Raw genomic sequence first — 16971 nt, forward strand, 5'->3', positions numbered from 1 at the left:
CGAGGATTGCTGGTCTGTGGGTGAGAGTGCGGTATTGGTCGCGCCGGCAGAGGGCGCAGTGGCCACACGAAGGTAGTCTAGACTTTTGAGGATTTCAAGACCTCAGAGGACCCTGGACGCTCTTCAATTTCTCTTGACTTGTTCAATAACTTTTTAAAGGTCAAGTTAGAAATAAAAATAGATAGCTAAAGAGGTTTTATGCTTCCAGCAATATTTTAGATGAATAGATAAAACGGCACGCCAAAGTGGATATTAGTTTCACATGCTGTAATGAATTTACACAGACGCTTAAAGAATGAAATACATTGGCACGACTAACATGGTCACCTTAGATTGTTTTGATCTCATTTTACCTTCTCGTGAACGCGTGAACCTCATCAATTTGTTAATAAGAAACTGGTGTTTGTATTCACTCGGCTCTCAGACAAATCAGAGCGCCGGTCATCTAAAAGACGCGCAGAGCCCTGTCTGAAATGAATCGAGAAGCGCATGTTTTCGAAGCGCCGCGCTTGTGTCTTAACCTGCTTAAAACTCCCTCCCAGTGCGGTGTGGCACGGCGCGTTAGGGTACGTTCACCCCATCACAGGCAAGCCCCGATCTGGAGCTCGAGTTGACGAAGCCGGGGCGAGTGCCCAATTAGTTGTTTTCACGGGCAAACCAGTTAACGTGCTTATCTCTCTCTCTCTCTGTCCCCATCCCGGACTGCGTCGATTTTAAACGCACTTCACACATTTCACGTCTCTCGGGCGGCGAGGAGGACTAATCGCGTGGGGAGGGGGGACGCACTATTCTTTTTTGATGAACTTCGGCGGATCCCGTCCCCGGTCCCACCCATAGCTAATGAATGGGACTGCCCCCCCTCTCTCTCTCCCTCTCTCTCTCTCTCCCCCTGAACCTCCTATCCCCTCCTTAAAGGAGTGCAGGCCAATCAGGGAAGGGCGCCGGGCTGGTCGGGCTCACGGATTTCTCGCTCTGCCGGTCCCCGAGCACCGCTCTTATCTCAGAAACAAGAGCCCAAACTGCGCTCAATCACAGCGTGAACATGGGCACTGTCTCCTTTCCATGGGACTTGTGTTTGTTTTTCCTCCTCATAAATACTTGTGCTGTTTCGGGAAACGTTGGACTCGCAGGTAAGAAGCTGTCCCCTCTCTCTTTCCTATTGCCTTATCCTCCCTATCATGTACAAAAAAAAAAACTACTTCTTTCCCATCACCTTTATCTCAATGTTGCAAAGGAAATATTCAGATTTGTTTTATGTGAACGATTAATGGCATGCTACATTATGAATTCTGTCCGTGTAAAAAAAAGATGAATGCATGAACTTTTAGAATGTACACCATTATCCAGCTCAGATCAAGAGAAGGACAATCGTATTTTCACCTTAACGGGGTGGAGGACGTGTTGCTAAAAAGAAAAGGTAGTCATTTTAAATAGTTATGTGTTTTCTTGTGTGTATATGCTGCGCAAATAATCTTAATCTGTATATTAAAGCTGATTCCATGCAGTTTGACCTCAGACACCGACATTTTTCAATACCATACCTATGTGTAAAACTTCGGGTTTGTTTGAGATTTTTGATAAGTGTTCAAGAAGAAAGGGCATTTGTCCATCTGAGGTGGAGGTCCCGCAAGAGCGAGGTGCCGTGCTGAGTAATACACCGCCACAGCAGAACTGATGCCTTTGAGTCGGAGCTCAGGTCTGGCGCTGCGCCTCTTCCATCGCCTCTCAACAGAGGCACGCAGACCTGGGGCTGTTCAGGGCTTACAGGGGTGACTTCGCTGGCTTCACGTTTTGAGAGTTTGGTCCCGCTACGCTGTTCTAATGCCGCGTAAGGCTGTGGGCGCTTTTGTTGCTGTTTTTGTTTAATTCTCCGGGCGGCGTGCGGACGGCCGGGGCTGTCACGCCGCCGAATGCCCGAGATGGGTTGTAGTTAATGAGTCCAAATCTGACAGGGCGCTTTCCCCCTCCTGTCGCCGAGCCAGCGGAGCGCATCACGAAACGCCCAAGCGCCTGGCCTCGGTGCTCCCCCTGGGAGCCGGGAGAGGCGAACCGAGCCCAGACCGGCCCTAGAGGACCTGGGAGCAGGTCCACATGAAGAGAGGCGTTTCGGCCGAGCGCGTCTCCTTCTTAGCAACTTTAAAAAAAATCTTCCAGTGACTAAACTGGTTCTGCCTTGTACCTTCATTTTTGTGTTTAGCGTATATGAAATATTAAAAATAAATGATTGCCCTCTATTAATTACATATCGCATGTAACTCCCATATTGCGTTATAATGACAACAGATTGTAATACTGCATATATTGAAGTAATTAATTGTGTTCAGATACTCTTCTGCCAATCCAGGGAGACTTTATTGGTTTACTGTTAAAAATACAAAGCTATACTTTGACTCCAAATGAGGTATCATTGAGTATTCAAGTCCATTTCTCAACTGAGAACCACATTAACATTATTTTGGGGGTTATGGTGTTTAATAACTGATTTCTTACCCGCTGTTTGTCGGAGCTGTGTGGGTTGTGCTCTTCAGCAGTGGTGTTGTGACCCTGCCCTGTCCTGAAATGCCCAGACACTGACAGCCCCACAAGGGATCTGGGGGCCAGCTGTGTGCAGGGGCCCTCTCTGTCTCCAGCACCCAGCTTTCCTCAGGTGTACTCGTGTCCTTTTCTACCCATGTCAGTCGTGGGATTCCATTCTCTCCAGTAAATGTCACCTGAGAGCAGGCGTTTCAACCTGTCCCAGGCTCCTGGTAAAAAGACAGAGTCCCTGAAAAGTGGCGTGTTTAAGACCGCTGCCCTGACACAGTCATTTGCTGCTGGATCGCTGAGCGTCTCCTCTGAAGAGGACCGAGCACAGCCCCCTCTTTCACCGCAGTGTTGCACATTGTTATGTAAACACAGGGGTTGCGCAAGAAGTTCTAAACGTCTCCTCACAATGCCGACCGTAGCTGTGATCTGTAATAATGAGATGGGGAAATGAGATGCTATTGAGTGCAGAATTCCCCTTGAGAAGACCCAGATGTGACTGCCCGCGTTAATGACAAGTCAGTCAGCCCCAAGCCAGTGCCCAGAACAGCTGAATTCATTTGGACATAGAGACATCAATCTTTGTTCTGCCAGAGGGGCCTCCGTGTAATGATATTTATTTAGGGGTCTCTCAGGAACTGGGGTCCTTTTTTATAAAAGCACAGTTTTCATCAAGGCAGTTTTCATCAAGATTTGTAGTTAAACTTGACTTCCCCCTCATTTTTAAGTTTGTTAATTCAGTTGTTTGATCATGAGTGTATTGTCATCGGTCCTGGTGTACCGTTATTATTGTCCCGTGAGAATTTGAATTCCAGGTTGACAGACTGAATCTTGTCAAGCCTTTTCCTCAACCTTCCCTGCTAGTTCTCAGAATATTTCATGAAGACAAAAAAAAACCCAACCAAAAGCTAATCATGAAAAAAATAGAAGAAAATCAAAACCATTGGGCATTAGTTGTGCACCGTACACATTGTTTGCTCACAGGTATTTTCAAAGCTTTAAGGAAGGAACAGCCAGTTTCTTCTGTTATTTCCCAAGTTTACTGTGGTAACATAAGATATCTAATTAAATAGGATAAAATGAGGAATTCTAAAAACACTTTTGTGTTATATTGTGAAATTGTGGGTACAACAAAAAGCAAATACAAAGTTCAGCTGTTTTTGATAGACAATATGAACGGCTGATATCTCATCCTCCGCTGGTGATCTCTACATGGAAGTCATCTCTTTGATGTCATTCATGTGGTCAGCATTGGCCTGAACCATTTTTGAAAAATGGCTTAAAATTACATGCAGTGCTTTGAAACTAAACAGGCACAAGGTAACTGTGAATGTAAAACTGTAACTGTGTTTGTTATTGTCAGTGCTTGCCTGCCAATCGCCAGGCGATGAAGTTTGTCATTATAATGAAAAGCTAAACTGTGGTTTAATGGTTTGTGTGGGTCTGAGTGCAAAGCTATTCATCACATCATGTGTGCATTTAGTATTGCGCAGGAATCAAAGTCCTCATTTGTTTGGCTAACTGCGGTAGTGTAGGGGTTTCTACCAGAGTTGTGCGTTTAAAATGCCCAGAAATGTTGCTTTCTTTCACAGATTACACAATCAAGTGTAATAGTTTAGAGTCGGTTTCCAGGCTAAAGTGGGACAAAGTGTCTTGCTTTCTGCAAAAGTGTTATTTATTTTAGTGTCACTGCTTGACAGAGCATTAAAATGGAAAGAAATCCACCTTAGACTAATCATGCATTTTAGTGTTGTGATTTTGTATCTGAGGACCTTTAAAAAACATTTATAGTTGCCTGTTTTTGTAAATCTTCTAAAAACTAAAATCACATTGTTAAAAACTGATTCCCAAATCAGAATGACTTGCCGTAAGGTCTGAGTAGTTTGTGAAGATGCACAGTTGAGGCGAAATACACACAAAGTGGGTCTGATTAGTTTTTGTGACTGATTATTAACAGTTTTCTTTCCTTTTAGCCTGTTCCATCACAGCTCTGTGAAATACACACTGTTTAATTATGCTATTGAAGTTCGTTACGGATCGATCTGAAAAATTAGGCCTAGCTAGTCCCGACCAGACTCTGCTGTAGGAAGGAACTCCTGGGGTGGGTTCTGCCTGCTCCTGTGACAGACTCTGGTCTCCTCCAGCAACACGTCGGTTCGCCGTCTGTCTCCTCCCCGTGTTCCGAAAGGGTTTGAGTTCTCGTGTGATTCTATGTTATTTGGTTGTGCTGGTTTTGTCCACATTTTGTCCAGTTTTGTTCTTTATTTCAGCAATTTCAAAGAACAATACCGAGGAATTAGTCTTTTGTGCATTTGAGCCAGACTTTTATGATGATGGATAATGTTGATATTGGCTGAGTAACTACAGCATTCTTACTGCGGGAATCCTAGGGAAAACATGCATTCCCAGTAAAAATGTAGGATTCTCACAAGGGAGGGGTGTGTTTCTCTGCCCCTCATGTCTTAGGAGCAGAATCTTCAGCCTTGAAATAAAAAAATCTGCAGCTGTAACCCAGCTCTGGAAGAGCCTGTCTGAGCCGAGCCCCATCAGAGCTGCAGCTGTAACCCAGTTCTGGAAGAGCCTGTCTGAGTCGAGCCCTTTCACAGCTGCAGCTGTAACTCAGCTCTGGAAGAGCCTGTCTGAGCCGAGCCCTTTCACAGCTGCAGCTGTAGCCCAGCTCTGGTAGAGCCCGTCTGAGCCTATTTGAGTCGAACCCTGTCACAGCTGCTTTGCTCTTTCCTGGTGGATTTGCACAGATGCTGACGAGTGTGCTGAGGGGACGGATGACTGTCACATCGATGCCCTTTGCCAGAATACCCCAAAGTCCTTCAAGTGTATCTGCAAACCAGGCTACAAGGGAGATGGGAAGCAGTGTGAAGGTAAGGCGTGGGTGTGGTGAGAGCGTCCGTGAGTTAGCAGATTCCTGAAGCTGTCGATCAGACATGCACAGCCCTGCTGTTTGTTGGCAAGCACCCCCTGTGGCTTCTCACAGTGGGTCTTTGTAGAAGGTGTTCTCGTATTATATTAACTTGAAGAAGAGAGCGGCTCTGAGCAGTTTCCACTTACTCTATTAACACTGCTGACATTACTAGGGATTGCGTGGGGAGTCTTTTTGGCCCACTCACTCAAAAATGATTTCAAGCTAAAATTGATAACATTGCTTTTTTTCTTAAAATACAAATCATATAGTAATTTAAAAGCTAAGCCTCACTTAAGTTCTGATTATCTGTCCGTTTTAAAGTGTGTATGATCAAAATGTGAATTAATTTTTCTGTAAGGCAAATGACAGTCCTGTCATCCTCTTATGGAGTGTGTTTGTGTTTGCGCAGACGCCTGCTGTGTTGGCTGCCTTAGTGATGTTGTCTCGATAGCGCTTGTATTTTAGTGCGGGGTTCGAGTGTCTCCTGGGTCTGCAGTGTGTTTCACATTGGGAACCTGTTGACTTCTTGACTTGCTTGTCTTGTGGTAACACAGAATGATAGCTCACGTTGGCTGTATCGATGGAGTGTTTAGTCATGGTGAGATCCGGCTCAGCCCTCTTGTCTGAGGTGCCGCCCCCTGGCTGCAGAGAAGGGGGCTGCACAGGTGGAGCTGTGAAGCAGGAGGGGCGCGGGAGATGAAGGCGAAGGAGACAGGTGTTGTATTCGTAGGTTTTTTTTATTCAAATGAAAGGATGTCATTTATTATCATGAGATGGGGCAGCTGAGGATAAATTGACCTGGGCTGTTCTCTTCCCTCCTGAGCCTCCTTTGTAAATTATGTAGATCCAGGATATTTATCAAAGTGTTTCCTGTTGGGTCACGTGGAGATGAGTGTGAATCTTCTTTTCTTCTTTAGTAAAAAGACTCACTGAGCCAAACAGAGCTTCATCTCGCTGGTCTGTGTATAGCCTGGACACATTTCCTGGTTTAGTTAAAAACGTTTAAAGAGAATTTGATCTCACAGGGGTAATTTGAGGATGGATAATGTGATTTACAGGTCTTCAAATGGCACATGTCCTCCAGTGATTAGACAGGTGCAAAAAGCTATTCATGTCTGTAATGGGTTTATACTACTACTAAAGCAATGCATAAATTTAATCATATCCCATTTTAAATAACCAGCTTTCACAGTATAGCCACAACACTATCACAGTGAACCTGGTAGTGCCACACCATCTCTTCAGTGTGAGTCAGTGGGCTGTGGCAGTGTTTGGAAGCAGATAAGAGAGTACACCTCTGGGTACAAGTGCTGATATTCAGTATGCCTTAAAGAGCTGCAAATTCAATGGCGTGTCTCAGCAATAACAACCAGAGTGATTCCCTGAACTTGTAGTACACTTTTCATCCTAGAGGAACCCAGACAGGAGACTACACTTCCTCTGCCACTGAGGCCCAGTTCCACCTGTGTTACAGCAGGGAGCTCTTCTGTGCGAGCAGCCCAGACAGACAGGGTGCAGTTCTGCCAGGACACCGGGGCTAACACCCCAGCTTGCCCAAACAGTGCCATGGGATCTGAACTGACCAGTAGTCAGGTCAGCATCTTCTACAGCTGTGTCCCAGTTGCCATACTGGGGCCATGGTTTGCACATTCTGGTTCTGAGGGAGTAGCGCCCCCTGCTGATCCACAAACTCCTGGCTCCTGGTTTTCTTTGGAGAACTCGTGTCCCAGGACAGAGCAGGCCCAGCCTTGCTGAGCCCCTGCGATCTGTTGACGGATTTGATTTACTAAGGTGCTGAAGGGGGAGGCACTGCCACTGCTGGGCTTATCCAGTGTCCCCTGCTTCCCTGGGGTTTTGTTTTCCTTTCTAATGTGTCCTCATCAGGTGCCAAGAAAAAGAGCGTTGATGTCAGGTCGAAGAAGGAAATATAGCTCTGACACTGAATTTCCATTTCCGGCATCACAAGACATTATCACTGTTTTTCCAGATAGCCTCAACACTTTATGACTCTAATATATGAGATTCACGGACACACTACAGTCGTATGAAAATTGTGAAGAATCTTTCTAATATGTACTCTGAAATTGAAATTGCTGTGGCAGTTTAATCAGAACATTGAGTTTCTAGACATCCTCTTCAAATTAACCCCAGTTTTATCCCAGCGCTGTGTGAAATACGTCAATATACTTTATCTCAGAAAAGACCTCTACAGAGGCTTGTGAAAGTTCCGGGCCGATTTCCTGGGAACTGCAGACAGCGGTAGAAGCAGAATTCGACAGGTGAAACTTGAAATGTCTTGTTAAGTCTTCCAGAAGGAATTTTTCTGAGCAATATGGCAAAAGACTGGTTCCAATTACCGGATCAGATGCCCACAGCGACTGTGGTCTCGTTCTGTGTTCTGTGCTGTAAACCTCAGATACAAAGTGTGACAAAAAAAAGCCATCCGGCCCACATTGTTTAATTATATGATGTATCTGAAATCTGACTTCTTTGTAGACAAGTGTCTGAAGCACGACGGGGCATCTGAGTCATGTTTACAACAGAAGATGTTTCATCCTTAACCACCCTGCATGTCTCGTTAAGAAGACTTTTGTTTGTAATCAAGTCCTTTCTTACACTCCCCATCTTTGATGTGAATTAAAAATAGACACTGTATACACATAACATCAACATCTCTACTTTCATAATTGTGTCTGCTGCTCTTCAATTTCTCTCCTAGCCCCGTGAAAGATATTTGTAGCTGTTTGAAAACATAATTCAAAGCCCTGGGATCCTTCTCTGGAGCAAGACCAGAAGAAAAGAATGTTTTTCAGACGGCTACTAGAGTTTGGATTTGTCTTCAAAGAACTTGGATTAAGGATTTAAAACAGTGTGTGTTTTCTGCCGTGTCGTATTATTATCGGTTATGCAACGTGGTTGGTCTAGACCCTAAACAATAAGATAATTAAAGGACTGACGTGGATTGCTTTTCAATAGCCAGGACATTCACCTTCAGCGAATTCACCCACTGCGAGAAGATGTGCAGTGTCCGTCTGCAGACGCATGCTCTTCCGTGTGAACGTTTTGAGATTTTGGAATTGTGGTGGCTCTGTGACTCTTGCATATGACATTGAACACAGCTGTGTAATCTGTCCAGGTGAATGACCTCCTAGACCTTTCCTGGAAAAGGTGTGGAGCCCAGACCAGATCAGCCAGATTAGGATCTTTAGAAAACACATTCACTAAATTCATTAATAAAGCAGATTTCAATGAAAATATTATTGCCCATTTCTCGTTGCCCTCATTTTAACTTTTTCGATCACCGTTCTTCATATCTAATAAGTTTTCTTTCTTGGATTCAGTACAGGTTATTACTGGCGTAAAAATACCAGGTTTCGCTTCCCCCTTAAAAATCCCGAGCGACGCCTTTAGAAGTGGCCAGCGAGAGTTCAACAAGCAGGCGTGTGTGTGGAAAGGAAAATTGAAACCACCGAGCTGAGGCAGACTCATAAATAACTGGTCAGTCAAGACGTTCCGCAGCTACTGAGACAACTTGTCCTAACTGGGCAAAACTACCCAGAAGATTCTCACTCGGGCTGAAAGAGACTGCACAAGGCTTCGCTCCTTGTCGTTATCAGTGACCGGAACTGCCAGTTCAGGAAAGTTCGGAGGAGTAGCAAGGGCAGAGTCAGGCACGGCCTCACCGCGGGGCTCAGAGGAGCCCCCACACGAGTCAGACTGGTCATGGTGAAGGTCTGTTTGTTGAAAAGATTGTTGGGGCACCCCTTTGATTTCAATATACAGTAGGGTCTCAACATTTGTAAGGGTTTGGCGCCATCAAGAATGTCCAAATTTGTATGTAACCAAGCCCACCTTTATAGCGTCACCTAATGTGCTACAGTATGTAGTCTTTTATGCCTAAAAGATATGAGTACTGTAAATCTCCCTTATTAAAGTACTAATGCACTGGATATAAGACTGTCAGAGAGCCTGTGCAGTCGTCTCCAGTCTGTCACTCCCCACACTGCTGACAGAACCTGGAGCGTTCAATACAATGCTAAAACAAGACCACGCTGAGAGGTGGACGCTGTAATTGGGCAGGGGGCAGGGAGAGGCACATCTAAGGGAATTTGAGGATATTAAATTTGCAGATGTCAAGACTTTACTGTATATGTAGTGTACAGTGATTATACTGATGAGTTTAATCAACTGCTGTATGTGCTTCAAGCTGGAATGTCCTAACAAGCAGTTGTCCTGAAACCAGATCAGATGAGTAGACTAGACATGACGATGGAGTCATTACATCAATGATAGGGATGCCCAGATCTTCCCTGTGGGGGCATCAAGCATAGCAGTCACACTGCTGGGCCAATGAGCAACCCACCCACAAACACCCTCTCTGTCAAGCAGTAATTCTCCTCGTCCTTCAACAGAGTCCTTAATAAATCTGTTCTCCACTAGCTAACTGTATTACCTTCAGCCTCTCCGTCGGTGGGGTGATGTTATCGTCACTTTGCAGCACAGTAGTGTGATGAACAGAGCAGCTGATCTGAGAGTCCAGCCAGCGCATGGCCATGCTCTAGTCATGAAGGGTCAGACGCACTCCCACTGCGGTCCGGCTGTGTCTCGGGTCCGGCATGCGAGATGGGGTGGACGTGACCCCCAGGGAGATTTCCAGACCTGAGTAGGGGTCATGAGCAGGGGGGCTGGTGAAAGTATGCAGTATCGCACATACCCGTCCCACATCAGAGCAGTCACCTCTGCAGGCACAAAACCCCTGGAGTCACTGACATTCGTGGTGTCCTTATAGCAGACTGGCGTTCACATCCCCAGCATGCTGACAGGGGAACGTACTGCCGTTCCTAAAGACCGGGATGACTGAACTGCGCACTGCTTCACCCGTCCCTGGTTTAGCGATTTCATTCCACAACTCATGGCTCCAAAACGCACACTCCTTTGGTGTTCCATGTAGTTTTTTGTGGGTGAAGTATAAGTGTAGGTGAATATATGTATACAATTCTGAAACTTTGAAATACAGCCTTATTTACAGCCCAAGGAAATCCTAAATAAGTTACTCCAGTGATGTCACAGGTTCTAAAGCTCCTGTTTGTGTTTTGCTTGTGTCTGAATCTCAGCTTCAGCCCAGCAGTGTTTCTACACTGCTCTCCAAGTTCATGGCTGTGCTACTTCATTTACAGCCTACAGCTCATTTTGGTCTCTTTTATTTTCCAAAGAGCCATCTAATTGCCTCCTCCATCTTTAAAACCTAATTTGGTGTTTAGCATCTGCTTTTTTAAATTCGACATCTGGGCCTTCTAAACTCATACAATGATGTGGTGATCAGTGCATAAACGCATTTTGTTACACTGGATGATAATGACCGTATTTCAGATGAACCTGGAAAAGGCTGTAATATTTCTTAATTTTCTGACATCATATCCAGCTCACTTGCAGCGCCCTGAGCCTGTTGCAGAGGTGAGGTCAGTCCCTGGAGACCTAGACAGCACAGACTGCTCCCATCCGATGGTCTGACGCAGAGGGGTTAGCTGCTGTGTGTTTGGGGAGCGATGCTGTGGGGCTCTGAGCCTGCAAGCTCTGACCTTTATCAGATCACAACACATCAGATCACTCTCGACTGCATGCGAGTCTGACAAGAACTTGCTTTATTCTGTGAAGACCAAAGAGTCAAACTCATGAAACATGATTGTGAACCCACAAATACGAAGCAGTCACATCCATCTAGCACTATGATGCACAAATATGCAGTAGCATAATTCTAACAGATGTTTCACAGTAGGACAGTGGTCTCGGATTGATTTCCAGGTTTCTTCTAGTCTCTGTTCTAGCCTGAGTAGTCAATTAAACAATTAAACCAATTATTTTGTTTGTTAGATGTGTAGGGTCTTTCTTATGGCCTTTTTCAGATCGGTCACTTCATTAAATGTTATCTCTAGAACACCTGAGCTAGAAATGTTACAATCATGCAGTTTATAAAACACTATAATAACTGAGACACCCAGCAGTAAAGTACTGTATCTGAGGGCTGGTTTCCCAGGCCCAGACTGACTACAGTGCCTTTTCTTCCTATGGCATCACATTTTGTGAAACTGTGAAATGGTACATACACATTTTTTAAACTTAATGTTGTATTCAAAATCTGGATGCTCAACCTGAAGACTTCTATTGGTAAGATACTGTAAGTTACACTAAATGTCAGCAGAAACTAAGGGAAAAGACTGAAGTATGTTGATTGCAAAAATAACTTGGTATTTGATGGAAGCTCCTTTGGCAGCAATTACAACCACATGTTTTGGGGGGTCTCTACCAACTCTGCACACTGGCTTGCTGCGTTGTTTGACCTTTCTTCTTGGCAGATGGGCTCAAGCTGGCTTCTCAGCAGGTTTCAAGACTTTGACCGGTCCACTCAAGAACATTCACTTTCTTATTTTTGAGCCAGTGTAGCTTTGTCTTTATGCCTTGGGTCTGCTGAAAGGTGAATATTTGTCCCAGTTTTAGGTGTGAAGCAGGTGTTCTGCTAAGTCTTGCAAGTACTTTGCTCCAGCTATGTTCCCATCAGTCTTGACACTCTTCGCAGTCCCTGCTGATGAGGAGCAGGACTGTGACGTCATGTTGCTACCATGCTTGACAGTAGGGATGATGTTGCCTGCGTGATGCACTCCTGCGTGTTGGGCTTGCATCAGACGTAACTTTGCATTTAGACCACAAGTTTTCAATTTTGTCTTGTCTGACCACAAAACCTCTTGCCACATGTTGCAGTATCATTTAGATGCTCAGCTGAAGTTATACTCTTGGATGCGTGGTTAGCTAAGCTTGTTTCTCCTTTCTGCTCATGTTGAACTGTGGCCAAGGTCAACCAGCTCAACTGGGGTTCAAAGATGAGCTCTGTGAAACATATCTAGCTTAGACTGATCTGTTTTTGTGTTTGTGTTTTTGTATAACACCTGTACAGCAGCACTAGTGTTAGTTTTAACCAGTACTGTAGATATGATTGCATGAAAAAAGCCCACAGCAAAATGTAAAGTCAGAATAATGATGGAAATGTTTGGCATTATAATTAAGCCCTAACTTGTACCTGTACCTCTATTACAGGCTGCTAATTTTAACATTTGGTCTCATTGGACCGTATTAAATTGAAAATAAAGAATGCAGTATTTCCTTGTCAACCACATAAATTTAAAAACTACTACTCCTGTATTCTGACCACTTAATCCAGGCATTGCTTCACTGTTTCTTCCACAGACAAAGGGAAAAGATTAGTTTTACGAGTGCGGGTGATCAGGCCCCGAGTAGTGGCTGTAGGGCCACCTTCATGTCTGGCTGGAAAGATGACTGTGGAGACTAAAAGGCAGTTTGGGGTTAAAATACTGCTTGCAGTTCTCATGAAAAAAAAATACAAAACACATTGAACAGTAAATGTAATTTTCTTCCAATGATTTTGCTGCGTGGGGACTGAAAGTCTGATCATCTACAATCCGAGGCCGTACTGATGCTTTTCCAGAAATTCTATTACCTGGGAGGAGGCTGTGGTGGTTCGAATCAAATGAAATTAAAAAGAGGCTCGCAAATGAATTTCTTGTTTATAGAAAAACAGATCATCCATGTAGTAGATTTATTAGAATTATGGTCTTTTCCAGAGCATTGCACATAAAGTATTTATTCCTACACAGCGAGGTATTTTTGCAAACTCATCATAGATAAAACTAGAAACAATTTGATTTTCTTTGTAGATCTTTCCCAGGCAGATTCCCTGGAGGAATTAGGTAATGGACTAAAATTTCATACCGTTCGTTTTCTTCAGATGAAGTAATGTGGACTTGTTCCATTAATACCAGTCGATGCTTTCTTAATTTTAGCATCTTTCCAGGATTTTTCATTCCAGTGTCCTGTGTGAAAGCCTACTGGGCACACTGTAATGGGATTCTTTAAGACAGACCACTGGGCAACAGACACACAAACACATCTGTAAGGTTAAAACCAGTGCTACTTAATTTATAGTGCAGGGAACAAAAAACCCACCACAAACAAACAAAAGCCTGAGCTCTTTTTTGAGCTTCTTTAAAGTTCCTCTCCAACATACTTGGCAGATAAACTGCTCAGTGGCTTGAAAGCAACTCGCAAGACGGCAGCCTCACTCTGAGACTCTTCAAAACCACGTCTCTCAAAAACACTCGCTCTAAAACTCACAACATCAGTTTCACACAACTCACAGGTGTTGCTGTTCCACATGTTCAATCAGTTTGTGGCTTCCTTTGCTTGTGCACCTGTCATGTGACTGGGACCAGCAGCTCATTCCCCCAGAGGAGTCTGGGGAATGTAGTCCAGACAAGGCTACCATCTTGTGTGGACTGACTGTGCTCTTGAACCTGTTAATGTGGTCAATAAATCAAGCTGTGCAAACGCAGCCAACTCTCACTTTTCAAATGCCCAGTGTACGAACGTTTGCTCTGCTGAAGAATGCATTTTCATACCAGTTTTTGGCAGTTATGAAGAGATTTTCACTCCAATGTAGGTGTGCCTTGTGTAGATGAAAGGATAAGGCCATCATATTGTGATCTTTATAGTTTCCCAAAAACAGTTCCCCAGCACATCTGTGTTCTTAGAATTTTTACAGTTCCTGAATCTCGTAACTACCGTGCAAGGGTAAATATGGTGATTAACTAACATAAGCAAGCATTGATTTTCTTACTTGGACGATTAATAGGGCCTGCTAGTGTAAAATACTGATGGTTGGGGAATTCTCTAGGCCTTGGGAATGCACTGGAAAGTTTTGCATTTAAAGGGATTGAAATTTAATTTTAGGTTTATGAATTTTCACCTTCCGAAACAGACTTCGAGGAACTAAATCCATTCGTACACCGAGTGAGGGGCATCCCACTGCCTCCAGGCTCCTGGATCCAGCCCTTTCGGGTGGTTAGAAAGGGAAAAAAGCAAATTCCGGTTATCTCAGACCACTCTGCTCTCCGTGGGTCTGAGGGTCCCTCTGAGTGCATGTGGTTTCTGTGCCACCTCTGGTCTTAATTACTGAATTAAAGAACTGAATAGAAAGTTGTGTCTTAATCAGTTGCCAAGTGAGAAGTACTGGTGAACGTGCAGGAATGTGACTTCTGAAGAGTGGAGTTTCCTAGCCCTGATGTCTGGAATGAGCTGCTAACTTGCACCACCAAGTCTCTCGGGCGACACCGAAGGCGCCTTCTTTCTCGGAGGGAGCTGAACAGTGCTGGCAAAGGGCTCTCGCTGGGTCTTCTTGCGGGGACAGCTGGCGCAAGTCCTGCTCACTTTCTTGAAGTGTCTGTCCTCAAGTCTCTCGCTGTGGCGCTCTGCTGTTGAATGTGGGCTGATTTCTGTAGCCCTGGAGATGAACAAACAAATTATCAACTTGTCCATCATGTGTGCAGCTAAAGGGTATTTGAATCAACCAAATTAGTTTAGGCTGTCAGCCCGCAAGCTCTCACAGGATGTTGAAATGTTGGCTTCTGCTCAGTACACAGCACTTATGAAATAATGAATGCTCTTTCAATACTCAGCAAGACTCTTGTGTGGACTTTGCAGGCAGTGCACCTAGACTGTGAATTAACTTCACCGCTCCCACTCAGCTCCCTGTTTTCCCACAATTCCTTGCCAAGGGCTGCCGTCACGAAAGCCCTACAAGGTAGAAGATGCCATCAGACGCAGTAGGAATCTCGTCTTTAGTGTCCCCTTCATTTCAGCACACTGATCCCTGGCACAAGTACAAGGGCGATTCTTCGTTTCTTTTCTGACTTTGATATACATGCAGCCAGATTTGCACGAGACTGGAAATAAGTATAGTAACTAGTGCTTTGGGAGTTTTTACTGACTTTGGTGAAGTTTAGTCCCAAGCAAACTGGCAATTTCTTTTCACCTAAAATGATTTTCTCAGAGGTCTCCTGCTTGTTTTACAGTTCATTGGACAAACTGTACAGTTTCAGTCTGTGATGTCTTCTGTCTTTTAAATACTGTGAGAAGATGATGTCACTGGTTGGTGCATACCAAATTCAAGATATTCCCTTGTCTTTCACTTAAATTCCTTTATTCAGCAAAGGACAATATCCTGGAGCTTTGAAAAATATCATTAGGTAATGTTGCTGTGCCAGAGATCATGTGAGGAAGGGGAGTAAGACATTCAGAGACCCCGAAATGGAGCTTTGGGAGAAAAAAAAGGATCTTTCTGATTGAAAATGAACTGAAAGGCTAAGAGTTTAACAAAGTTCTAACTGCCGTACAGGATATTTCAGTCTGGAAAATCTTATCTGAAAGTAAGAATAATATTACATTATAAAGAAACTGATATAAGAAAGGTACGCCAAGAAAGAGAGAGAGATCACTTTATTGTCCAGATACAATTTCTTGCATTAGGAATTTGTCTTTTCGCAGACCCCAGCTTGCTCTCCCTGAGACACACAGACAGGGAGAGAAGCTTGGGGTCAGAGCGCAGGGTCAGCCGTTTATACAGCACCCCTGGAGGAGTTGGGGTGAAGGGCCTTGCTCAGGGGCCCAACAGAGTAGGATTCCTCTGCCGACTGCAGGATACGAACCGGTAACCTTCCAGACACAGGCGCATATCCTGAGCCACAGAGCCACCGATATTGACTTGTTAAAGGGGATTTCTAACAAATTTTCAGCTAAATCCAGAGTGGATATGGCAGGATCAGGGGCAGCCCCTCCCTACATTAGATGCTCCTGTGTGGGATGGTTGAGCTCCTGGTAGACTGACACAGGAAGGCAGGTGCACTGATGCGCTCAGAGTGCCTGGTCAGCTCGCCTCCAGGACAGCATGGCACCATCTCACAGGGAGGCCTGGTCAGTACGGGATGGGAGACCCCAGTAAACCAGAGACAGTGCTGGATAAATTCTACTCAGGGCTTTTACAGTCTGAACTCTCTAAGGTTCCCCATTAAGTCTGCCGGGGAAGCAATTTCTCTCTTTTCCAACTTATCTGTTGCTTAGAGGGCCTGCTACATGTCTCCTAGGTGTGGCTGCTGGTGCAGAATGGCCACTATGTGTCTCCCAGGTGGGGCTGCTGGTGCAGAATGGCCCCTGTGTGTCTCCCAGGTGGGGCTGCTGGTGCAGAATGGCCCCTGTGTGTCTCCCAGGTGTGGCTGCTGGTGCAGAATGGCCACTGTGTGTCTCCCAGGTGGGGCTGCTGGTGCAGAATGGCCGCTGTGTGTCTCCCAGGTGGGGCTGCTGGTGCAGAATGGCCCCTGTGTCTCTCCCAGGTGGGGCTGCTGGTGCAGAATGGCTGCTGTGTGTCTCCCAGGTGGGGCTTCTGGTGCAGAATGGCCCCTGTGTGTCTCCCAGGTGGGGCTGCTGGTGCAGAATGGCCGCTGTGTGTCTCCCAAGTGGGGCTGTACTTCAGTGAAAGATGAAGTGGGTCTCCTTCTAAACTGTGCCTTGCAAATGTATTCCTACGTTACACTAAATATTAGCAAAACTGCCTCAAATCTTTTTGGGTAAGTCTCTACCAATTCTGCACACCAGCTGGGGGCAACATTTGTCCAGCTCTTGGCAGA

The 16971-nt window shown here is 45.0% G+C and overlaps 1 protein-coding gene across 2 annotated transcripts in view; it reads left to right on the top strand.

The window, feature by feature from the left end:
• The first annotated feature begins 933 nt into the window (after positions 1 to 933).
• The window catches only part of scube1 (signal peptide, CUB domain, EGF-like 1), a 142504-nt gene continuing 126466 nt past the window's right edge, over positions 934 to 16971 (top strand). For both annotated transcript variants that reach the window (XM_088923153.1, XM_088923154.1), the window contains exons 1-2: positions 934 to 1130; positions 5280 to 5402. In XM_088923153.1, coding sequence (XP_088779279.1) covers positions 1043 to 1130; positions 5280 to 5402 — 211 coding nt within the window. In that variant the 5' untranslated portion in view covers positions 934 to 1042. The remainder of the gene's footprint in view (positions 1131 to 5279; positions 5403 to 16971) is intronic.

This window comes from Atractosteus spatula, chromosome 8 (assembly GCF_055471065.1).
Source record: "Atractosteus spatula isolate fAtrSpa1 chromosome 8, fAtrSpa1.hap1, whole genome shotgun sequence".
In the NCBI taxonomy this organism is placed as follows: domain Eukaryota; kingdom Metazoa; phylum Chordata; class Actinopteri; order Semionotiformes; family Lepisosteidae; genus Atractosteus; species Atractosteus spatula.